Source organism: Octopus bimaculoides, chromosome 5 (genome assembly GCF_046866305.1).
Source record: "Octopus bimaculoides isolate indiv1 chromosome 5, ASM4686630v1, whole genome shotgun sequence".
NCBI lineage: Eukaryota > Metazoa > Mollusca > Cephalopoda > Octopoda > Octopodidae > Octopus > Octopus bimaculoides.
In genome coordinates, this window is record NC_142932.1 from 5,608,441 (window position 1) to 5,634,649 (window position 26,209).

Here is a 26,209-nt window from a genome sequence, read left to right on the forward strand (position 1 = left end):
AACACCATCATAGATGTCTTTGTGTTTGTCTCCTACCACCATTTGGCAACTGGTCCTGGTTTGTTTACATCCCTGTAACTTATCAGTTAGTAGGAGACTAGTTGTTTACATCAACTCCAGTGTTTCACCTGACCACTCAAAAGAAGAACACGACTCACATTACACACACAACACACAATATAAACACTAACACAACAAAAGATACACGTCAAACTCCATAACAGATTGCAGTACAATAACAGGTAGAGTCTGTACTCCTCCAACACCAAGAAAAACAAGACCACACAAGTCAGCAACACAGAGATATAGCAGGTGCTGCAGTAGAAATTTGCCTGAAACAATCAAATATTGAACAATAATGATGATGGTGATGATGACAATGATCCTTTCTAAAATAGACACAAGGCCTGAAATTTGGGGAGAGGGAGCTGGTTGATTACATAGACCCTATTGCGCAATGGGTACTTATTTCCTCAATTGACCCTTGCAGCATTTGAATACAGAACATAAAGTCAAAAGAAATGCCGCTAAGCATTTTGTCCATCTTGGTAACAACTCTGCCAGTGCACTGCCTTAAATTAAATAGCACAACCCAAATAATAATAATAATAATGGACCTGCCTCATGATAAAAACTGGTGGGAACACAAACTACCTCCAGTGCTTAGAAAGATAGATGGAAATAGGTCAGACATTGAAGGATTTCAGACAAAAATCATGCTTTTTCATTGATACAACTGTTCCAGTTGACATAAATGCATCTGTGAAGACCTACCAAAAACTGATCAAATATAAAGACCTTGAAATAGAACTAGCAAAATGTGGAACCTCAAGACTAAAGCCATGCCTGTTGACATAGTTACCCTAGGAATGATAGCAAAAGGGGCTGATTGCTACCTATCTCAGATACCAGAAAATCCAAAAATGGAAGAAATTTTTTAAAATAGTGCACATGGGTATTGCTCATATCCTACAAACGATATTTATTGTCTATCTAGTCCCTAAAACATTTTAATTTGTAAATATTGTCAAAAGTACTTTTAAATGTACATAATAACAAACACCTCTTACTGTCATCTTAAGACCACACTATCATCTAATAATCAAATTACTTTTAAAACGAACTTCTAATTTTCTTGTTTTGACATACATTCTCTAGAACAACATGTGCAAAATCAAAAATATGGCACCCTAGTCATAACACCAACTTGAACTTCTAACTCGTTATCTCTTGAGGTCTCTGGGTGAGACTGGAGTCAACTTGTACAAATACAAAGCAAAAGCCAAACATATATAATCATCATCATCATCATCGTCGTTTAACGTCCGCTTTCCATGCTAGCATGGGTTGGACGATTTGACTGAAGACTGGTGAAACCAGATGGCTACACCAGGCTCCAATCTGATTTGGCAGTTTCTACAGCTGGATGCCCTTCCTAATGCCAACAGGCAAGAAGTTAGAAAATAATAGACCAGACACAACAATTATAGATAAAGAAAAGCAAAGTTGCTTACTGATCAACCCATCATGTCCAGGATTGTAGAGAAAGAGGACAAAAAAGAAAAAAATACAATCCATTGAAATTTGAAATAGGAAGAATTTGGAGCATTAGAACAATAAAGGTCACAGCTATAATAAGTGGTGTATTGTGAACAGTAAGCAAAGATACAGACAAATGGCTGAAGGAGATTGGAATAGAATGCCTGGTATAGCTCCTACAGAGGACAAGGATTATCAGGAGGGTTCTAAGCACTTGAAAGACAGTTGAAAACTTGTGGATACCTAAGGTTACAGGTAGTAACCCATTACCCACATAAATCCTACCAGGAATAAGACCAAACCTGAACTAAACCAAAATAATAATAATAATAATAACGCTCATCATTATTTAACATAACGATGATGATGATCTTATTGTATACAGTACTCAGGTGCACTACGACTTGTGAGAAAAAGTGTAAAAGAAGGGACAGAAAGCAGCATTATGTCAAGTAAAGAGAGACGGCAATGATAACCAAAAGAACATTTTCTTATTATGTGGCATACATAAACAAATACATTTGCTATTCTTTACAGATTTACTGAAAAAAGAGAGAGGAAACTTAATGGATATTTTCTAAATCTTTTAAGGAAAATTTCATTTCAGATGTTTGGAAGGGGAGAAAATTTCTTCCTATAAAACACGTTTTTGCATACATAGATATATAATCTCTTGCTTCTTGAAGGTTTTGCTCTGGCAACCTATCACTACCATCATACCTTTTCCAAGATACTCCCATCTACCCTTATATAAATACAGGGTAGTTATGTATTATCTCTTTTGTAAGACACCTGCTTGCCCCTGCTTGATCCTGGCATAAAATAACCTTTCCACCTGCTTAAATACTTCCAACCCCACCACTTGATCAAGTGGGCTTCTTCCTCCCCACCCCATTTCCATCTTCTTGTTCTTTCCTGTTTTGCAAATTACTTGGCAACTACACTAATGCCCACGGGCATATGGCGTAGTGGTTAAGAGCGCGGGCTACTAACCCCAAGGTTCCGAGTTCGATTCACGGCAGCGACCTGATTAATAATAGTAATAATAATAATATAATAATAGTAACATCGTTAGGAATGAGAACCCAGGTTCGAAATTTCCCCAAGACACCTGACGAAGGCTGGAGGGTATATCAGCCGAAACGTTGTGTTAACAACAAACAAGATGAGGACAAATATCCGTCAAATGTAAATAATTCCTCATCTCTTAAATATAGAACTGTACACTGATGTTAGTGACATGAAAAAAGCATCCAGTAACCACTGTGAATTGGTTAACATTAAGAAGGGCATCCAGCCATAGAAACCATGCCAAAGCTGATATAGAGTATGATGCAGCTCTGTGACTCAACGGATCCTGTCAAACTATCCGACCCATAGCGTGGAAAACAGAAGTTAAATGATGATGATGAAATACATACATGTATTCGTACTGTATGCTGAAATAGCTTTTAACCAGTTATTTTATTCATTTTAGAATGAGAGTAAAGTAAATAAACAAGAGTACTCTTGGAAGGTTCGTTATCTTACGAAATAAATATATCTGCTTACTTTACATGTGGTTCTCGTTTGTTTTTTTGTTTTGGGTTTTTAACGGAAACAATTTTATAAGTTCATATACATTTTCGCATTAACTTCCTCAACACAATACCTCTTAACTAAGAAATTAATCAATCAAAATCATTTATAGAATTAATAATTTCAAAATTCTATCTATAAATTATTTATAACTGATTCGGTTGTAAAATATAAATAGTAAAACAAATTATCGTATAACAGAGAAAAACTAGATTACCTCCCCTGGAACATTTAGTTTCCGTTCAGAATCTGCTCCATAAGCCTGGAAATAGAAAAAAAATGTCCAAAAACGTAATAAACAACTAAATATAAAATATATGAATATCTAAAAATATAAGATATATATATATAAAAAAAAATAAAGTAATGATTTATTGTTTATTCAGTTCTCTCATCAATGAGTTTAAAAATGCTAACCTAAGCAGGAGACAGACTGATATTGAGGAAATGCTTATTTATTCTATTTACATTTTAGTAGACTGATAGCAGATTGAGTTGCTATTTTATGGTTTAGTGGTAAGTGTTAAGTTAGGCATGTAGTTGTTAAAAAAGAAATTTCCCCAAAACAAAACCATTGAAGTGTATTCCAACACAGCTGTGTAGTTGAGAAGTTAACAGTTTGCACATGTGACTCATACTGTAGTCCCAAACTGACCAAAATCTTGCGACCGGAATTTGGTGCATAGAAGTTGTGTAGAAGTCTATCATATGTATGACGATTGCCATAAACGATACTCTAGGCACTTGAGTCACTTACAATAACATTACAATACATATTACAATAACATAAATAAATATATATGTTATTTGAGTTCCATTTCTCCTGTTTGTATCACCAAACATGCACACATCTTTTTTCTTCTATCTTTTCTTTGTTTCAATTATAGGACTATGGCCATGCTGGGGTACCACCTCTAAGGGTTTAGTCGAATAAATCAATCCCAGTGCTCATTTTTAAGTTTGGTACTTATGTGTTAACTTTATGGTGTATTATGACATTTGTACATATTCCAGAAGAAAAGAGCCAATCTTGGAACCTCTACATTGTTGCATAAATCATCAGGATGTTCTCTTGAAATTAATAATAAACATATTGGAAAGGGTTTTAAAAGATCTATTTCTTCCAAATTTTGATTTAAAACTGAACGCTTTACAGTTATAAAAACATAGATGCATCAGAGTTTAAGAAACAAAAAGGACTTAGTTTAGTTACATGTGTAGTAACGCCGTGCGCATGCATAGTCTCACGCATGCGTGGAATTCAACAACCAAGCTTTCCCGCTTCATTCTGTCTCTTTCTTGCTGGCCAGCGATTGAGCAAGGACGTGTTTAGCTGTCTCTCTCCATCTTCCGAACTTACGCTAGACAGCTCGTCTCACATCTACATACCAACGTCCCAACAACCATGCTCACACACACAGAAGACGTCTCAACAAACAAGAGCTAAAGATGTATATATTTCACCTTTAAATAAATATTGTTATGTTGATAGTCTGGAGTTCAGCGTTCCGTTAATTTCTAATTTTATATAGGAAAGTCAGGTATACATCTAATGATGTATAACCAACTTTCCTATACATGAAGCTTCTATTAATTGAGAATCTTGCCTCTTGCAATATGGAAACATTTCTTATGGCATTAGCAGACAGAATGGAAGTGTTGCTCCAGAGGATAGTGAGGGAAATGTGTGCTGGTCCTTATTCTATCTGCGTCTTTTGCTGAACTGCTAAGTCATGGGGTGTAAACAAACAAGCACCAATTGTCAAGTGGTGAAGAGGCAAACACAATCACAGAGCTAGTAATCAACCTGAGGTGGTGTGGAAGGAGTCCCCATCTCAGGACCTCTTGGATTTGGGGACCTAAGACAGCTGATTTTCAGCTTGAAAACAATGGGAGAAGTAGACAGTTTTGGGAAAGATTAGAGGAAGTATGTTGTATGGAATCTGAATGAAGACAAATAGAAGCAATGAGGAAAAGATAAGTAACTGTGTCAGGTACATATAGGTGCAAGCTGACACAGATGGTAGTTCCAGAAGAGTAGAAGTTATTGTAGAAGTGGTAGAATACTCAAGAAATACTGAACATATGAAAAGGACATTATCTTTGATGAGAGTGAGAGAGATAGAGAGTGTGTGTGAGTGTACATTACTTTAGTGGATGCCTTACCAAAACAACAGCAGTATAGGATTCCCTCAATTGCTTGATGGTGACATCTCTCCCAACTGTGACATTACCAATGAACGTACAGCGATCATGACTGGCAGTCTTTGTGAAAGTATTAATAACATTCTGGTAAACAAAAATAAAAATAAGAGTAAATATGTAAATTATATAATTTTGCAAACAAAAAAAAGTTTTGTCAAAAAATAAATGTAATAGTAAAATTTTATTTAAGGTTTTATATTTGCTTATTTACTAATTTCTTTTTTGCACACATTTTTATGAGGATCAACTTGAATCATCTTAATTGCTTTGATGGAATTTGAAGAAGGATTTGGTTGCTTTTTTTCTGGTAGGTTGAAGGAGTGTCAAGACCCCTTCCCTGGCTCTTGTGATGGTGGTGGTAGTAATAGGATCACCATCAGTCAATGTTGATCAAGCATCTATATATGAACACAGGCCTGAGTAAGATTTTTTTTTGTAAGAAAATCAGTTGCTTATGCATGTGAATTTTCCCTCTTGTAGCACTAATGTTTATATGTAAGGGAAGGGTAGCCAACTTTGGCTAATATCACTTGGCACCAGTTTCATTGCAGGTGTTTCTTTGAAAACCTGGTATCACAAAGCATCTCATCCAACCCACAAACAATCTACCATCCTGTATTGAAAGATTTTTCTTTTTATTGATCCTGAAAACATGAAAGGCAAATTTGACTGTGGTGGGATATAAATTCAGAACACAGGGAACTGGAACAAATACCACAAGGCATTCTATCCAACATTCTAATGATTCTGTCATTTCATTACTTTGGTGCTGTTTTCTTTTACTTGTTCCAGTCATTAGACTGTGGCCATGCTGGGGCACAACCTTGAACAAATCAACCTCAGTACTTAATCCAAATACTCGAACAAATCAATCCCAGTACTTTTGTTTTTTGAAGCCTGGTGCTTACTCTATTGGGCTCCTTTTACTGAATCACTAAGTTAGAGGGACATAAACAAACCAACACTGGTTATCAAGTAGTGGGGTGGGCAAACACAAACATACACATGCATGCGTGCATGTGCATGCACACACACACACATGATGGATTTTTTTCAGCTTTTGTCTACCAAATTCACTCACGAGGCATTGGTCAGCCTAGGGCTACAATAAAAGACACTTGTCCAAGGAGCTATGTGGCTGGAAAGCAACTTCTTTCCACACAGCCATGCCTGGTGGTAGTATTTATTTGTGAGAGAGATGGTGATGGTGGTGATGTAAGTGCTGAAATGTGGAGATGATAGCAATGGTGTGTTAATAGAATATATTTTCTGCAGTTTTAAGCCGAGTGAAATGATAGGGGCAAGGTCAAGTATATCTCTTCCATTGATTTCCTGTTGAAATTGAAACAAGTACGTACATATCCACATACATATATATGTGCATGCACGTGCATGCAGACACACATTCACAAATTCTCATATTTGCATACATGCAAACCACATTCACTTATGTATAATGTGAGAAATTTAATACAAACAACATCAACCTGGAAATTGAAAACTATAGCGATATACTCAAGTGTAAAAAAAATTATGGCGAATAAAACATATTGCCGATTTTTTTTCCATACAAAGTTATTTGTGGATATTTAAATGACTTTTTAGACTGCGTGACTTACATGTCTTACCACAAATGTGATATAAGAGCATGTCTGCTGGAATGAACTCTGAGATCACACTGTATGTAAATAAAGATCCATATTCATAGGAATTAACAAGTATAAGATATATTACACGTTCACAACAAGTAAAAGAGTAAAATTATAATGTATACTAATGTATCTTTGTTCATTGTTTTTTTATGTTTGCTTTCTCAATGTTGATATGGGTTGGGCAAGACTTCTTGAGGCAGTATTCTATGGCCAATTGCCCTTCCTTTAATTTTTTTTTTCTCTTTTGTTTTCATGTAGGTCAGTGTTTCTCAACCATTTTCTTATCTATGATTCCTATTTTACTTGGGTGACCCCTCATAGCCATTCAATGTTTAAAAAATCTTATATTTTTATAATTGAATATTATTAAAACTTGTCAAAATATTTTGAGTATTATAGAAGAATAACCAATTTATTGGAGATAAATTTTAACAACAACATTTTTTATGGACCCCCAAGAGCCATATGGAGCCTGTTGAGAACTGCTAGTGGTAAGAAGTTTGCTTCCCACCCATATGGTTGCAAGTGTCTTCTACTATAGCCTTGAGCCAACCAAAGCTTTGTGAGTGGATTTGAGAGACAGAAGGTGAAAGAAACCCACCATGTGTGTGTGTGTGTGTGTGTGTGTGTGTGTGTGTGTGTGTGTGTGTGTGTGTGTGTGTGTGTGTGTGTGTGTGTGTGTGTGTGTGTGTGTCTTTACATCTGTGTTTGTACCCCACCACTGCTTGACAACCAGTGTTGGTGTGTTTATGTCCCCGTAGCTTAGCAGTTCAGCAGAAAGGAAATAATAGAATAAGTACTAGGCCTTAACAAATATAAGTACTGGGGTTGATTAATTGAACTAAGATTCTTCAAGGTAGTGCCCCAGCAAGGCCACAACCTAATGACTGAAACAAGTAAGAGATAAAAGGTAAAGTAAAGAATCTGATTCCATTGGTCTTTGTATCTAAGCTACAGGATATATTATTTATGCAGGACCTTGCCCTAATTGCGGAGTCACTATCAGAACTAGAGGAGAAGTTTCAGGTGTGGAAGCAAGGTCTAGAATTGAAGGGCCTTAGAGTCAACCTAGCTAAAACCAAAATCCTAATAAGTAGGAAGGTAGATAAAACACAAACCCCTTCAGGTAGATGGCCCTGCTCAGTATGTAGAAAAGGAGTAGGTAGTAACTCTATAAGATGTACCCGGTGCAAGCTATGGACACATAAGAGGTGCAGCAACATCAAAGGCAGGTTAACTAGCAAGTTAGTTTTTGTTTGTGGCAGATGTTCAGGTGCAATAAAGACTGTAAACAAACAGGAAACAACTTCTATCTCATTCCAGGGTGAAAAACTAGAGGTAGTCGATAGCTTCCGCTATCTGGGCGACCAAGTTAGTAGTGGGGGTGGGTGCACTGATAGTGTAGGTGCTAGAATAAGAATAGCCTGGGCAAAGTTTAGAGAGCTCTTACCCCTGCTGGCGACAAAGGGACTCTCACTCAGAGTAAAAGGCAGACTGTATGACGCATGCGTACGAACAGCCATGCTACATGGCAGTGAAACATGGGCTGTAACTGCTGAGGACATACGTAAGCTCGCAAGGAATGAAGCCAGTATGCTCCGTTGGATGTGTAATGTCAATGTGAATACCCGTCAGAGTGTAAGTATCTTGAGAGAAAAGCTGAACATTAGAAGCATCAGTTGTGGTGTGCAAGAGAGACGATTGCGCTGGTATGGACATGTGGTGAGAATGGATGAGGATAGCTGCGTGAAAAAGTGCCACATCCTAACAGTTGAGGGAACCCGTGGAAGAGGTAGGCCCAGGAAGACCTGGGCTGAGGTGGTGAGGCAAGACCTTTGTACATTGGGCCTCACCGAGGCGATGACTACTGACCGAGACCTTTGGAAATGTGCTGTGCGTGAGAAGACCCGGCAAGCCAAGTAAGATCGTTGCCAGTGCCCCTGGACTGGTTCTTGTGCGGGTGGCACATGAGATGCACCATTTTGAGCATGGCCGTTGCCAGTACCGCCTGACTGGCTCCCGTAGGATTTTCGAGCGAGATCGTTGCCAGTGCCCCTGAACTGGCTTGTGCGGGTGGCACATAAAAGACACCATTTCGAGCGTGGCCGTTTTCGTGCGGGTGACACGTAAAAGCACCCACTACACTCTCTGAGTGGTTGGCGTTAGGAAGGGCATCCAGCTGTAGAAACTCTGCCAAATTAGACTGGAGCCTGGTGTTGCCATCCGGTTTCACCAGTCCTCAGTCAAATCGTCCAACCCATGCTAGCATGGAAAGCGGACGTTAAACGATGATGATGATGATGATGAACATAAATTAACATTAAAAAGTTTAGGAAGGTATAACAATGCAATATAGAACAAAAAATGGACTGTATACCTGTTGTAACTTGGTAAACAAGTTACAACAGGTATACAGTCCATTTTTTGTTCTATATTGCATTGTTATACATTCCTAAACTTTTTATTCTTTACAAACAATACACAATGCTTCAAGCGAACTACAATACTTTCTTAAATTAACATTATCACTGTCCAAATTATGCCAATATAAAAAGTCAAGGAGATAAACACACACACACACACACACACATACACATACAAATACATGTGTGTATATATGTGTATATATATATATATATATATACATATGCTGTGCTTAAGAAGACCTGGCAAGCCAAGTGAGACCATAACCTATGGCCTATGCCAGGGGTGTAACCAGCCCACTTGTGCATACCTTTCTTTCATTGGACACTAAACTCTACTTGCAAAGACCTGTTGAGGCAAGTGAAATCGAAATCAAATTCACTGACGTAGCTGATGACAGCACCGCCTGACTGGCATCCGTGCTAGTAGAACGTTAAGAGCATCATCTGAGCGTTATCGTTGCCAGGGCTGCTGACTGGATCCTGTGCCAGAGGCACATAAAAAGCACCATTCGAGCGTGACCGTTGCCAGCGTCGCTTCACTGGCACTTGTGCTGGTGGCACGTGAAAAACATTTGAGTGAAGTCTTTGCTAGTGCTGCTGGACTGGCTCCTGTGCAGGTGGCACGTAAAAAACACCATTTGAGTGTGACCGTTGCCAGTACTGCCTGATTGGCCCTCATGCCGGTGGCACATAAAAGCACCCACTACACTCTCAGAGTTGTTGGCATTAGGAAGGGCATCCAACTGTAGAAACTCTACCAGATCAGATTGGAGCCTGGTGCAGCCATCTGGCTTGCCAGTCGTCAGTCAAACCGTCCAACCCATGCCAGCATCGAAAGCGGACATTAAACGATGATGACATATATATATATATATATATATATATATACATATATATATATATATATATATATATATATATATGTATGTATGTATGTATGGGCAGTTATTTGAGGTTAAAAGTCGAAGCAAAGTTAGTGTTCTTGTTTGTATTCTGTTTAGAGGTTCATTTGCTCTGTCTGTAGATAAATTCAAAGGAATTTTATTCCCAATAATGGAGTTGAAAGAAAATATATCAAAATGTGTTTATAGGAAAGTGGTTATACACCATTAGGTGTACACCCACTTTCCTATATTAAATTCAAAAGAATGAACGGAACGCAGATTCTGAACCATCAACACAACAATATTTATTTATGGAGGAAATAGGCATGGTTGCTGAGACGTTGGAATGTTGATTGAGCTGTCCCCAGAGTTGGAATGCTGGAGAGACAGTTTGACACGACCATGCTCATGGCCGGCCAACCGAGAAAGAGAATGAAAAGAGCGGGAACGTTTTAGATGTTGAATTCCACGCATGCGCATGAGACTCTTCCTGTGTTCCTTCCGGAACTATTCCCTGCGCATGCGTGGATGAAAACGCAGTAATGGCGACTGTATTTTGGCGCCAAATGACGTCACTACATGTTCAACGATCATATATCATTAGTGAAAAATTGAGTGCTATTAAACTAGTGAAAGAACATTCTGGCAATTTATCTGCTGCGTCAAGAGACAGGTATTGATAGAAAACGATTAAGAGAATGGTGCACAAAAGAAACTGAGTTAATCCATATGTCAGATAAGAGGAGGCACAGATCAATTGGTGGAGGTAGAAGACCAGCACACAGGGATCTAGAGATTGTACCCTTACAGTAGATTGTTGTGCAGCGAGCAAACAATATAATTGTGAATTATCACCATTTATGGGAATATACTTTTGAATTAGTAAAAAGGTTTGGAATTGAAATGAATAGCTTTAGATGTTCTGATAAATGGATTTTCAATTTCATGAAATGGAATAAATTGACTGTGAGAAAGATTACACATGTTGGTGAAGCAATAAAACACTTGGAGAAAAGGCACAAATCGCCAGTGACTATCTGGATAGCATTCCAGTATTAACAGTAGATAAAGATACTGACCAGATCTATAATATGGATGAAACACTTGTATATGTTGACATGTTGAGTTCAAGAACCATAGACTTTGTTGAAAAATTTATATTTTATTTTATTTAATGCCTGATTCTAAAAGGATCCTTATTATTCCATTATTCCAGGGCTTGTATTGGTAGTGTTATAGTTATTCTATAGTTTGACTTAAATAAATCTAATCCTTGTTCCATTAATATTCTGCAATTAGCCCATGTTAGTTTTAAAACAAGTTCTTGACTATGTAAGATAGTATAATTAAACTACTACATAATTATCTTGTTCTCTATTAATTGTTTTGGACTATTATTGAATTCTTTGTTAATTCTAATCATTCTTTTTATTAGTTCCTTAAACCTTGATAAACCCATTATTATAAACTATGTGGGTGGCATATAAAATACACCATTTTGAGCGTGGCTGTTGCCAGTATCGCCTGACTGGCTTTCGTAGGATTTTCGAGCGAGATCGTTGCCAGTGCCCCTGGACTGGCTCTTGTGCGGGTGGCACATAAAATACACCATTTTGAGTGTGGCCGTTGCCAGTACCGCCTGACTGGCCTTCGTGCGGGTGACACGTAAAAGCACCCACTACACTCTCTGAGTGGTTGGCGTTAGGAAGGGCATCCAGCTGTAGAAACTCTGCCAAATCAGATTGGAGGCTGGTGTTGCCATCCGGTTTCACCAGTCCTCAGTCAAATCGTCCAACCCATGCTAGCATAGAAAGCGGACGTTAAACGACGACGATGATGATGATGATGATGATATGTATTTATATATATATATATATATATATATATATATATATATATATATATATCATCATCATCATCATCATCGTTTAACGTCCGCTTTCCATGCTAGCATGGGTTGGACGATTTGACTGAGGACTGGTGAAACCGGATGGCAACACCAGGCTCCAGTCTGATTTGGCAGAGTTTCTACAGCTGGATGCCCTTCCTAACGCCAACCACTCAGAGAGTGTAGTGGGTGCTTTTACGTGTCACCCGCACGAAAACGGCCACGCTCGAAATGGTGTCTTTTATGTGCCACCCGCACAAGCCAGTCCAGGGGCACTGGCAACGATCTCGCTCGAAAATCCTACAGGAGCCAGTCAGGCGGTACTGGCAACGGCCACGCTCAAAATGGTGCATCTCATGTGCCACCCGCACAAGAACCAGTCCAGGGGCACTGGCAACGATCTTACTTGGCTTGCCGGGTCTTCTCACGCACAGCCCATTTCCAAAGGTCTCGGTCCGTAGTCATCGCCTCGGTGAGGCCCAATGTACGAAGGTCTTGCCTCACCACCTCAGCCCAGGTCTTCCTGGGCCTACCTCTTCCACGGGTTCCCTCAACTGTTAGGGTGTGGCACTTTTTCACGCAGCTATCCTCCTCCATTCTCACCACATGTCCATACCAGCGCAATCGTCTCTCTTGCACGCCACAACTGATGCTTCTAATGTTCAGCTTTTCTCTCAAGATACTTACACTCTGACGGGTATTCACATTGACATTACACATCCAACGGAGCATACTGGCTTCATTCCTTGCGAGCTTACGTATGTCCTCAGCAGTTACAGCCCATGTTTCACTGCCATGTAGCATGGTTGTTCGTACGCATGCGTCATACAGTCTGCCTTTTACTCTGAGTGAGAGTCCCTTTGTCGCCAGCAGGGGTAAGAGCTCTCTAAACTTTGCCCAGGCTATTCTTATTCTAGCAGCTACACTTTCAGTGCACCCACCCCCACTACTAACTTGGTCGCCCAGATAGCGGAAGCTATCGACTACCTCTAGTTTTTCACCCTGGAATGAGATAGAAGTTGTTTCCTGTTTGTTTACAGTCTTTATTGCACCTGAACATCTGCCACAAACAAAAACTAACTTGCTAGTTAACCTGCCTTTGATGTTGCTGCACCTCTTATGTGTCCATAGCTTGCACCGGGTACATCTTATAGAGTTACTACCTACTCCTTTTCTACATACTGAGCAGGGCCATCTACCTGAAGGGGTTTGTGTTTTATCTACCTTCCTACTTATTAGGATTTTGGTTTTAGCTAGGTTGACTCTAAGGCCCTTCAATTCTAGACCTTGCTTCCACACCTGAAACTTCTCCTCTAGTTCTGATAGTGACTCCGCAATTAGGGCAAGGTCATCAGCATAGAGGAGCTCCCAGGGGCAACCTGTCTTGAACTCCTCTGTGATTGCCTGGAGGACTATGGTAAATAATAGGGGGCTGAGGACGGAACCTTGGTGGACCCCTACCTCTACCCGGAATTCATTGCTGTACTCATTTCCAACCCTCACCTTACTGGCAGCATCTCTGTACATGGCTCGCACAGCTCTCACTAACCATTCTTCTATCCCAAGTTTCCTCATTGACCACCAGATAAGGGATCGGGGGACCCTGTCAAAGGCTTTCTCCATGTCAACGAAAGCCAAGTACAGAGGTTTATCCTTAGCTAGGTATTTCTCTTGCAACTGTCTCACTAGAAATAAGGCATCAGTAGTGCTTTTACCTGGCACGAACCCAAACTGCATCTCATCTAAATTGATTCGCTCCCTAATTAGTTGGGCTATGACCCTCTCCGTAACTTTCATAACCTGATCTAACAGCTTGATGCCTCTGTAATTATTTGTATCTAAAGCGTCCCCTTTACCTTTGTAGCAGTTGACTATGATGCTGCTACACCAGTCATAGGGTATGACTCCTTCGTGTATCACCTGGTCCGTAATACGGGTGACTAGGCTATAGCCAACACTGCCAGATATTTTGAGCATCTCTGCAGTGATTCCTGATGGGCCGGGGGCTTTCCCGGTCTTCATACTCTTAATTGATATATATATATGTATATGTGTATATATATATATATATATATATATATATATATATATATATATATATATATATATTAATAGTTATCGCCAAGCCAGCATGGAGCTAATCAACGGCAGCATTCGTCCTATTTTTTGGGACTGCCATGTTGACTTGGTGATAACTATTAATATCCAGTACCACTGCCATAGTTTCCTTTAGAGGGACTTAGAAATATTAATATTTATATATATATATATATATATATATATATATATATATATATATGCATACACACACATACAAACATAGGTACATAAATACATACAAAGGACTTCTTTACAGTTTCCAAATTCATTTATGAGGCTTTGGTCGGCCCAATGAAAAAGACACCGTACTCCAAGGTGCGTTGCAGTGGAACTGAACCCAAAACTACATAATTTCAAATCAAACTTCTAATTATTTATGTTTAGCAATTTTTGTCAAATTTATCAGAGGACAATACTTCTCTCATTACCTTCACCTTACACTTGCAATAATACTTAGAAGAAGTGAAGAGGTTTTTATTTAAAAATAATGTGAAAATAAACACCAAACGATCAGAAAATCTAGTTTTGTAGTTCTTAGATGTGTTCGTGTTATATAGAGAACTGGCTGACAATCCTTGCAGTGCAATGACCAAGTTTACCATAGTCACTAGGTAGAGAACTGTCTAGCTAGGTCAAAGAGGGAAGGTTAGAGCTCAGAATTTGATACTATATTTTTTAGAAGCCTTAGAGACTTGTTATTGGAGGAAGTGAGAAAGTTATTTTCAAATCAGTGATTTAACTTCAATGCTTGCAGAATGAACTCCACTAGAAAAAGGCAATTGCCGATGGGAGATTGTTAGTGTTTGACAACACTCCAGATGACAGGCACCCATTCTCAATCTACTCCTGACACAGGAGGACTGTTAAGATCATCAGCCAATATAATTAGCCTCATAGAGCACGAACATAATTAGCTTCACCAAGAAACACTGTTACCACCATTGTTAACCACCACCATCATCATCAGAGCATATATAGTCATTCCTTTTCTTTCTGTCACAAACTACCATGATTAACATTGTCACCATCAATAACAACATTATTATTGACTTTACTGCTCCAAACTTATTCCTAACACCACCATCACCACAGATATGCAAGACTCAAATACTATGGCAACTTCTAGCACCATCTCTTTCACTTCCCAAACATTACAAATGACCACCATCATCAATAACTACTACTACTACTACAACCACCACCACCACCACCACCAACACTACCTTCAGCCTCAACTCTACCATTACCACCTACTTCAGTATAAAAATTAATTTTTCCTTTTGTTCTACATTTCTTATTTTCCTCTTGAAAGTAGAGCAGTTTAAGTAGTTTGTTTACAACATTAAGGACTGTTGTATTCTCATCAATGAGGTGCATTCAGAAATATATACATCCTGTTAGCATTAGGTCTTTCTTTTATTTTTACAAAATGTTATTCACCTTTTTTTCCAGCTTCCCAGCATATGAAAAATATGATTTCAATTATTTGTTTCTATTAGTTTTTTTTGTTTTTTTTAGATTTCTCATTAATTATTGATTAATTAATTTCATTGCTAAAATGTTTCACAAAATGCCATTTGATATTTAGTTACAAATACATTTTATTTTTTACATTCATCTTCATCATCATCATCATCATCATTTAACATCCATTTCCATGCTGGCAGGGGTTGGATAGCTTGACAGGAACTGGTAAGGCCAGGGGCCACACCAGGTTCCATAGTCTGCTTTGGCTTAGTTTCTACAGCTGGACGCCCTTCCAAACACCAACCACTCCACAGAGTGTACTGGGTACTTTTTATATGGCACCATCACTAGTGAATTTCTAAGTCACACCAGCACCAATACTTTTACGTGGCACTTTGGTTTCAGGATTTCAGTTCTGTTGTGGTGGTCTTCTTGAGTACAACAATGTGCCACATATCTCGGTCCTCTGTCACCTCCTTCATAAGGTTCGGTGTTTTGAGATCTGCCTTCAATACTTTGTCCCATGTTTTCTTGGGTCTCCCTATTTCACAAGACAAAAGAACTCACTGACTGGTTTAATATCACCAACTGGCACTTGAGTATCTTTAGCAGAAGAATGCACTCTGTTGTATGCATTAAGGATCAGTTCTTCTCTTAAAGGACAATCCATGATCATGGTTTCTTTTTCCTTTCCTCCCACATGTCTCAAAGCCTCTGCAGAAAATGTGTATGTGTGTGTTTTCTTCCCTCTTTGGGTGAAGTCTTTAAAGCAAAAAAAAAAAAAGTTGTACCAGTGACGTATTGAAAGAGACGACTTACACTTTATCTCGTTCTTCCTCGTTGCCTCAATGAAATAAGTTCCAGTCAAGTATTGGGCATCCCATTCAATCATTTGTATCCTTCCTTAAAATATTATGGTCTTGTGTCTAAGTTAGAATCAAAGTGTGGAAATGCAGAAATAATAAAGAATGGGATTAAATGTCTTCATCCTCCTCCTCCTCCTCATCACTGTTATCATCATCATCATCCTTACTGCTGCTGCTGCCACCATCATCATCATTGTTGTCACCATCATCATCATTGTTGTCATTACTACTGCAGCTATCACAATTGTTGTTGTCACCATTGCTGTTGTTTTCATCTTCATCACAGATATCTTTTGAGCATTTTGTGCCTTTAGTTTAGTGCCTTTCAGATGTGGAAGTGCGTGTTATTCAGCTAAGGAATAAATTACTTCATTATAACCATAATCAAGGTGAGTGGATGGCACACAAACTGACAGGTAACAGGTCCCTCCAAAAGAATATTAGTAAAAAATCATTTATCCAGCTCCTCCTCAAAGACACTCAACTAAAAGTACAAAAGCATTGTGTCTTTGTTGCTTCAGGCTATTGAAAATAAGTACCAGCCTAATGCTGGTGTAGCCCTCTCTCTCTTTCTTGCTCTAGTTGTCACATCGTTAATGTTCTGCTGGGTTAAGGATGGGAAAGCTCAGTGGGTATCTATACTACAAGGGCACCTATCACAATTAGCAAAAGCATAGTACATGTTCTCAAACCAAACTCACTTCCAACTTGCAAATAACAGCTATGGTTGTAGTTGTTGTTTGTAACATAACTTAAGAAAAGATGCTTACATCAACTTATGAATGAAGGTTTGAATTGATAATAAGCATTGTAAAATAATCAGAGGCTGTTTCAGGCAGGCTGGTAACAAAAGAGGGTTAAGAACCTGACAGCATTTAGTTACATCACTTTGCGTTGTTACTTCAAGTACAGTTGGGGACAGAGTGAGTCATTCATTTCTTCAGAGTTGATGCTAAATGAGCCAGTTGTTGGTGTTTTGTTGTTGATGTCAGGAATTAGGCAAACAAGCACAGGCATGGCTGTGTGGTAAGAAGCTTACTTTTCAACCACAAGGTTCTGGGTTCAGTTCCACTGTGTGACACCTTGGGCAAATGCCTTCTACTATATAGTCTCAGGCTGACCAAAGCCTTGTGAATGAATTTGGAAGATGGAAACTGAAAGAAGCACAACATGTGTGTGTGTGTGTGTGTGTGTGTGTGTGTGTGTTTCTCCCACCACTGCTTGACAACCAGTGTTTAAGTGTTTATGTCCCTGTGAATAAGTGGTTTGGCAAAAGAGACATAGAATAAGTAACAGGCTTTAAAACAATATAAGTACTGGGGTCAATTCATTTGGCTAAAAGTTCTTCAAGGCAGAGCCCCAGCATGGCCACTGTCTAATCACTGAGACAAGTAAAAGATAAAAGATAAAAGAGAAACAAACCTGTGGTTAAAGATATCCCAATTGTAGCCATTCAATCTTTCTGTATGTCTAGAACTACATTGTTGAAATGTAGCCTTCCATTTTTAAGACTATAGGGTGTCATTTGAAGGACTTTAGTTGCTATATTTTGCAGATTAAATGACTGCATAAGTGCTCTCTCACTGACTCAAATAAATACCAGTAATACTAGGTTCGGGTCATTTAACTGTAGCCCATTTCTACAAATCTGAGGCTGTGTTCTAACTTAAGAAACTCTTATTTACACCAGGATTGATCAAAGTATGCATAGCACAATGAACATATAAGGTAAATTGATTATAACAGCACATGTGTGTTCTGAGTGTTTGCTATGTCTCTACCATAATGTAATTGTTTCAGTTTTAACACATGATTGCAGATTCTCTAAAAGAAACTTAGCAATGTAACAAGGCTACTTTTGGGCCTAGGAGTTGGAGGCAGGGTATCCTCTCAAAATTTTAAGGGGCATTGAGGTTTTATGTTAAGAGAGGAACCCAACAGATAGCAAAGGTCTCTTCTTGGCTCTGCAGGTCATGGATCAATGTAATGGTTAAATTCATCCCTTATAGGTTCTGCAATATGTATCCTGGTTATCAAGCCTGCACATACAGGGGTTGGACAAAATAATGGAAACACCTTAAAATTTCAAGCAAATTTATTTTAATATGGGGTAGGACTGCCTTTAGCAGTAATTACAGCTTGAATTCTACGAGGTATGGACTCGTACAAAGTTTGAACTGTTTCCAAAGGAATTTTTGTCCATTCTTCAGCTAAAACAGTCTCCAGCTCTGTAGTGATGATGGTGGAGGATATCGACTCCTTACTTGTTTTTCTAAAATGCATCATAAATGTTCAATAATATTGAGATCTGGGGACTATGGTGGCCAGGTAAGATGTTCAACTTCACTAGAATGTTCCTTGTGCCATTCAGTAACAACTTTAGCTGTGTGAATTGGTACATTATCATCCTGAAAAATTGCGTTTCCCACCGGAAACTATTCCGCAACCACCGGATGAATTTGATCAGATAAAATGTTTAAATAGTCTTGACTATTAATTCTGCCATGAAGGGAAACCATTGGGCCGGTGGATTTCCAAGATATAGCCCCCTAGATCATCACAGATCCTCCTCCATGTTTAACAGTCGGAAGAAGGCAGTCTGGGTCAAATGCTTCTTTTGGCTGTCTCCACATATATACTCAGCTGATGGTTGGAAATAAGGTAAAGGATTACTTGTCCAAGAAAATAACATTCTTCCACTGCTTTAGGGACCAATTCTGTAGGTTTTTACTCCACTCTAAATGCTTTGCAACATTTGTTTTTGAAATTAGTGGTTTTCTGATTGCAACTCTCTCATGAAATCTGGCTTTGTGCAGCTCCTAGCGAACAGTTTTTGTGGAAACTGGGTTCTCAAGGTGGTCATTAAGATCTACAGTAATTTTGGGAGCTGTACTTTTGTGATCCTTTCTAACAATTTGCGTAAGAGTCTGACAGTCCCGATCTGAAAGTTTTGGTTTTCTTCTGGAGTTTTGTTTTAACGAGGAAGTTTTTCCCTCTTTCTCAAAGGCTGTAATTACTTTTGAGACAGTCCTTCTTGTTACATCAAACATTTCAGCTGGTTTCATTATGCTAGCACCTGCCATACAAGCACCAACAATTTGACCTCTTTGAAAGTCTGATAGATCTGTCATTTAATGAATTTTAATTACCTTTTTCTGATGATATCTGAAAAGAAACAGCAATTTTAGCAAACCATATTAAGCAACACTAATGATAAATAAAAAAACATAAAACTAAACAAGCTTTTGATAGTTTTATAGATATTTCAAAATTATGTTGCTCTGATGCTAGGTGTTTCCATTATTTTGTCCAAACCCTTTATATATCCTGGTTATTTGGCCCTGCACATATGTATCCTGGTTACAAGGTACTACACATTGCATCCTGGTTATCTGTCCCTGGATATATGTATTCTGATTATATGGCTCTGCATATGTGTATCCTGGTTACCTAACCCTGCACATATGTATCCTGGTTATCTGGCCCTACGCATATGTATCCTGGTTGTCTAGCCCTGCACATATGTATACTGGTTATTTGATTTTCAGAATAGGCTCCTTAGATCCCTGCATTGTTGTAAGAGGTGATTAAAAGGATTGGTATCCTTAAAGAAGGACATGCTACTGCAAAACACTGCCTCAAAAGTCTTGTCCTACATAACTAAAACAGGACTGAAGAAACAGGCATAAAAAAAAATCAACACTGATGATCTCTAATCAAGCTACTTGCCAAGCAAGTACAACTCAGAAAGTGTTCAATGAATATTTTTTGATCTATTGAATATAAAAGTGGATATTAGATTGTCAGGGTATAAATAGAAAGAAACAAATAATTCTCTGGTGAGAACTGAAGCAACATCTTTTGATCAATGCCATAATAAATATTGATTTCTTATATTGGTATATTGGTACAAAATTTGTTAGTGAGGACACAGGTGTAACCATGAGGTCAAAGAAGACTGCTTTGCATCCATGTGCTCCCAAGTTTGATTCCACTTCATGACACCTTGGAATATGTTTTTTTTTTGTTTTGTGGTATGTGTTTGCAAGTACATGCTCACATACACACATGCACGTTCATGTGTGCAGACACACACACCCACACACACACACACACAAAATTCCCCACCCAAATACTTTCAATTATTAGAAAAAAATCCATGGTGAGCATACAGAGATATTCTGGTAATAATCCTTTCTACTATAGGCACAAGGCCTGAAATTTGGGAGAAGGGGATAGTTGATTACATCGACCTCAGTGCGTAACTGGTACTTAGTTTATCGACCCTGAAAGGATGAAAGGCAAAATTGACCTTGGTGGAATTTGAACTCCGAACGTAACGGCAGATGAAATACCGCTAAGCATTTCACCCAGCACGCTAACAATTCTGCCAGCTCGCCATCTTGATATTCTGGTAATAATAAAGGATCTTATGATAAAACATGGATGCTCTTCTTTTTTTCCTTCCACCAAGAGAAAAACTAGAAAAGAAAAAGTGATTCTCTCCCTTGAAGTACATAGATTCTCCCTTCCTTCCTCTCTCTCTCTTTCTCACTGCCATAATATTAAGTTCAACAAACAGCAAAAGAATTACAGAAATAATTTCATTACATAAAATTAGACACTTCAAAAAATAAAAACAACTTTCTTCTCTGCTACTTACAACACAACTTCACTTACAATATCACTTCCCCAATAACAACTGGTGACTAATCACAAAACAGAGTATTCTTCTTCACAACAAACATAACTTTATATAATAAATATCTTTTATATTGATATTATGTGAACTTAATACTGACATATAATTTAACAAATTTGACAATCAACAAATTGGAGCACCCTTGTTCATTTTGTGTCCCAAAAAGATGATAAAATCAAGATCCATCTTCTAAGCTGGAATGAATGGCATCAGAACAGCAGATAATGTTCAATTTGAATATATATATATATATATATATATATATATATAAATATATACTGCCAGTGGGGCAAACTAGAGGTAGTAGATAGCTTCCAGTATCTAGGCGAGGTTAGTAGTGGAGGTGGATGTTACAAGAGCATAGTTGTGAGAATAAGATTAGGTTGGGCAAAGTTCAGAGAGCCCCTACCCCTACTGACAAGAAAGGGCCTGTCTCTCAGAGTGAAAGGCAGATTGTTTGATGCCTGTTTGTGAACAGCTATGATGCATGGCAGTGAAACATGGGCTATAAGAGCCGAGGACATACGTGGGCATGAAAGAAATGAAGCCAGTATGCTTTGCTGGAAGTGCAATGTCAGTGTGCATGTTCAACAGTGCAAGCATCTTGAGAGAAAAGTTAGGCATAAGAGGAATAAGATGTAGTTTGCAAGAGAGGTGACTGCACTGGTATGGTCATTTGATGCGTATAGATGCAGACAGCTGTGTAAAGAAGTGCCGATCTTTAACTGTGGAGGGAACCTGTGGTAGAGGTAGACCCAGGAAGATATGGGACGAGGTGGTGAAACATGATCTTCGAACTATGAACCTCATAGAGGCAATGACTAGTGACTGAGACTTTTGGTGATGTGCTCTGCTTAAGAGGACCCATCAAGTTAAGTGCAACTGTGCTGATGACACATAAGAAAATTAACCGTGAACATTGGGCCTCATGGAGGCAAACTGGTTGAGTTCCTTTCGAGCGTTGGGCCTCATGAATGTGTAGGAAAGCTATTATTAGTACAATACATAAAATGTCAAGGTTTAAAAATAATAATCTTCCAAGTTAAAGGCCTTGACATTTTATGTATTGTACTAATAATAGTTTTCCTACACGTACATATATTTCTACTTTATTCCTATTTTATTCTATTTATATTATTTAAATAGTAGGATACGTTTTTTGAATTTATAAGACCTGAAGAGTGACTTCATTCTGAGTGGAATTTATCTTGATCGATTTATTGTAAATTACACAGATTTTTTTCTGCTATTATGTGGCCATGAAACATGCATAGTCGATAATTCACTTTCTTTTTTATAAACTTACTAAACTGAATTAAATTTTTAATCTGATATTTTATAGATTTTATGGATTATAAACTTTTCTTTTAGATTTTATAGATTTTTAAATTAGTATTTTGTAGAACACGTTTTCCTTGATGGTGTCTGATTTCCTTTATTGTTTGGATTGCATTTTGGTGACTCTTCTCTAAATTATTAATAAATTTTTTATTATAAAATTCAATTTGGCATTACTAAATTGAATATCCTTGTAAGTTTGGATGGTAACATTCCCTAATATTATAATATATATATATATATATATATATATATATATATATATATATATATATATAAATAATTATATGATGGACTTCTTTCATATTTCATCTACCAAATCTAATCACAAGGTTTTGATTGTTGTGGGACAACAGTAGAAGACAGTTGCCTTTGGTGCCATCACCCAATGGAACTGAACACAAAACCATGTTGTTGAGAAACAAACTTCTCAGCCATACACCCATACCTGCACCTTATAAATATACATGCATGTATGTGTGTGTATATATGTGTAAACACACACACACACACATATGTCCGTATGTACACAAACTAGTATCAAAGAGAGAAGTTAGTAGATAGAGATAATAGAGAGAAGGAAACGACGAAAACTATAAAAAAAAATGGAAACAAATAACTATCATACTAACAGGTAATATATATTTAGAGAATGAAGTAAATAGTTGGCAGGAAACTTCACCTATTTTATGAGATTGACCTGAATATGTTAAATATTTTAGTAAATTAGCAAGGTTCAACAATTGACAATTATGTTAGAGAGTAAATGTCTGGTGTATGAAAATAAACTTCAAAACAATATCCTTACAGCACTCAACATAATGCCTGGACCTCATACACACACAAAGATACATGCACACACATATACACACTCGTATGCATACATGCATACAGATATTCACATACAGACGAACACATACATACACACACAAACGTGCACATAGATATACACACACAAGTGCATACAGGTACACACGCAAACACATATGCACCCAGATGTACACACACACATGCACAAACACATATGCACACAGATGTATACACATACATAAACTCACATTCACACAGACATAAGGACTCAGACATACACACATAGACATATACACATGTATATAATGCATGTATATGTATTTATGTAATTTACTTGTGTATTAACAGTGTTTTGTTTCAATGCTATACTATCTATACTTGAAAACATATTGATAGATGTTTAACCAACATCTATCAATAGGTTCTGTATAGACAGAATGTGAATATTTTGTAGAAATATATATCTTCATGTTAAGAAAAACAGGGATAAGCCAGACAAATGTCAATATTCTGTTGGGATTTCATCAGCAACTGAGTACTCTCTTTATCTATCCACTTTAATTAATGCCTTAGTAATTTTAGGATTAGAAACAAAATCTTCATGGACTGATACAGTGTGAGCTGAGACATTAACAAAACCCAACATGGTATTATGACTAGTCTGGCGGATCCATATATTTCTATCCACAAAGATATGGTAGAAAAAGACACAGTGTTTACATTTGTCTATTACATACAGGGTTGGCTAAAATTTATAGATATATTTTTTAGTAGAGTACAGCATAAATATATGATCAAACAGACTCCAAAGAAACTGGTAGAAGTCTTGTGTCAGTAAGACTTATATTATGTAGTAAAACTGATAAAAAGGGTACAGTGAATTTGCTATGAAGAGTTGAAAATCCAATGTTTTGGACAGAGTCCTCCTTTAGGGAAATTTTGACAGGAGAGAAATAAATGAGAAACAGCAAAATTTTACATCCTCAAAGTTTAAAAAAAAAAAAACTGGCAGTAACTGATAAGGAACACAAGACCAAGTAACCTTCCTATGTGAACAAGAAGTGTTAGGAGAAGTAGTGTGAGAAGAAAGAAGGAAAAAGATGAAGTGAGAAAAGAGTTGAAGGATAAGTAAGTGTTTATTGTATGTCTGTCTGTAAGATCTACTGGTTACCAAATTAGCTGCAGGTAAGGGGGATATGGTTGGGATATGACAGTTGTCTGCCTTGGGTGCATTTTAACACTGTCTTTTGAAATTAGTGATGCTATTAAGGTTAGGAGAACACCCAGAATAGCATGAAAAAAAAAATGGGCACAAATACATTTGATGTAGTAAGCCATCTGTAGAGACAACAACAAAAAGAAACATTATTTTAATCACTAATTCTGGTTAAAAAAAGCAGGGGAGACAACTTTGAAATTTAAGTTGATTAATACATTTTCTTTTTTCATTTTATAGTCAGGAGGAAGGTATTCTTAAATCAGAAACCTGCCCTGATTGCTTGCAACAGAGTGGACTCTACTAAAAGTATCCAGAATACAGGTGATGGAGTTAAAATGGGCAGTACTTTAAGTCTACCATCCAGTGAGAAGTGAGGTTGATCTACGGCAATATGGTGATAATAATTCCAAGCATGTTTTAACCTTATTTGACTTTATCAGCTGAACATAGTCTACAAGATCTAGAATGACTGGAGAAGTACATAGGATTTTAGAAAATGAACATTGAGTGGTGTGGTAATTTTCAAGAATGATCTTACAAAAATATCCATGGTGGTAAATAGTAAAATGGGTACTAGGATACTAAATGTAAGGAGCCATGAAATTCTGTTCAACTAAACCTTTCATGCCTGCTGTCAAATGTCTGGAACAAGTAAAAAATAGATGATAATGAGAAAAAAAATGCTGGAAATATTCTGGCACATGTATGTGTGTGATTAGATATAGGAAAGAGTGTTTTTAGATTATTAGTTTAGTTATTGATGTGACTTTTGATGTAGTTTATAGTGATGATGATGATGATGATGATGGTGAGGATGATCTTTATATTATTTCTGTTCATATTATTGTTGTTGTTGTTAATGTTGTTGATATTGTTGCTGTTACTACGTTATTGATGAGTTGTTGTTATTGTTCATGTTGATGATAATGTTACTTTTGTTGCCTTTACTGCAGCTATTGATGTTGTTGTTGATGATGATGATGATGATGATGATGATGATGATGATGCTGGTAGCAGTGGCAGTGATGATGATGATGATGTTGGCGTTGATGGTGGTTATGATGGTGGTGATGTAGTAGCACCTCTTCTTTCCTGCTGGAGCTTTGCCCAGCAGGAAGCTTTCAGCCTAAACTGCACACAATTGAAACTACACATCAGTTATAACATCATCTTCCTTTTGTCTTCTGCTACTGTTAGCCATACCTCTCTGTCATGCATTTTAACCTAAAGTAAGGTTCTGTACAGTTATTGCTTGTAACTTCTTTGTACAGTTCTTGGTTAACACTGGGCACTGTAGGAAGAGAAGGCAAAGTACTAGGATATAATGCAGTGCACCTGAACACTGTATACAATGAGCTCATTATATTATATAATACTATTCCCAATGCTGTTGTTTTTGAGTGATCTTAATCAACTCTGCGTATAGAATTATTGCTCAAAGAAGGCCAATCAATGACTCAGTGTTGTTGAAGCATCAGCCAAAATGCTTTGCAGCATATATTTCTGGTTCCTTGCATTCCGAGTATGAGTCCTGC

The 26,209-nt window shown here is 37.7% G+C and overlaps 1 protein-coding gene across 5 annotated transcripts in view; it reads right to left on the reverse strand.

The window, feature by feature from the left end:
• Positions 1–26,209, reverse strand: part of LOC106882139 (NADPH:adrenodoxin oxidoreductase, mitochondrial) — a 161,817-nt gene that overhangs the window by 18,229 nt on the left and 117,379 nt on the right. For all 5 annotated transcript variants that reach the window (XM_052967978.2, XM_052967977.2, XM_089351944.1 and 2 more), the window contains 2 exons: positions 5,284–5,406; positions 3,335–3,379 (listed from right to left, as the gene is read on the reverse strand). In XM_052967978.2, the coding sequence (XP_052823938.1) occupies positions 3,335–3,379; positions 5,284–5,406 (168 nt within the window). The remainder of the gene's footprint in view (positions 1–3,334; positions 3,380–5,283; positions 5,407–26,209) is intronic.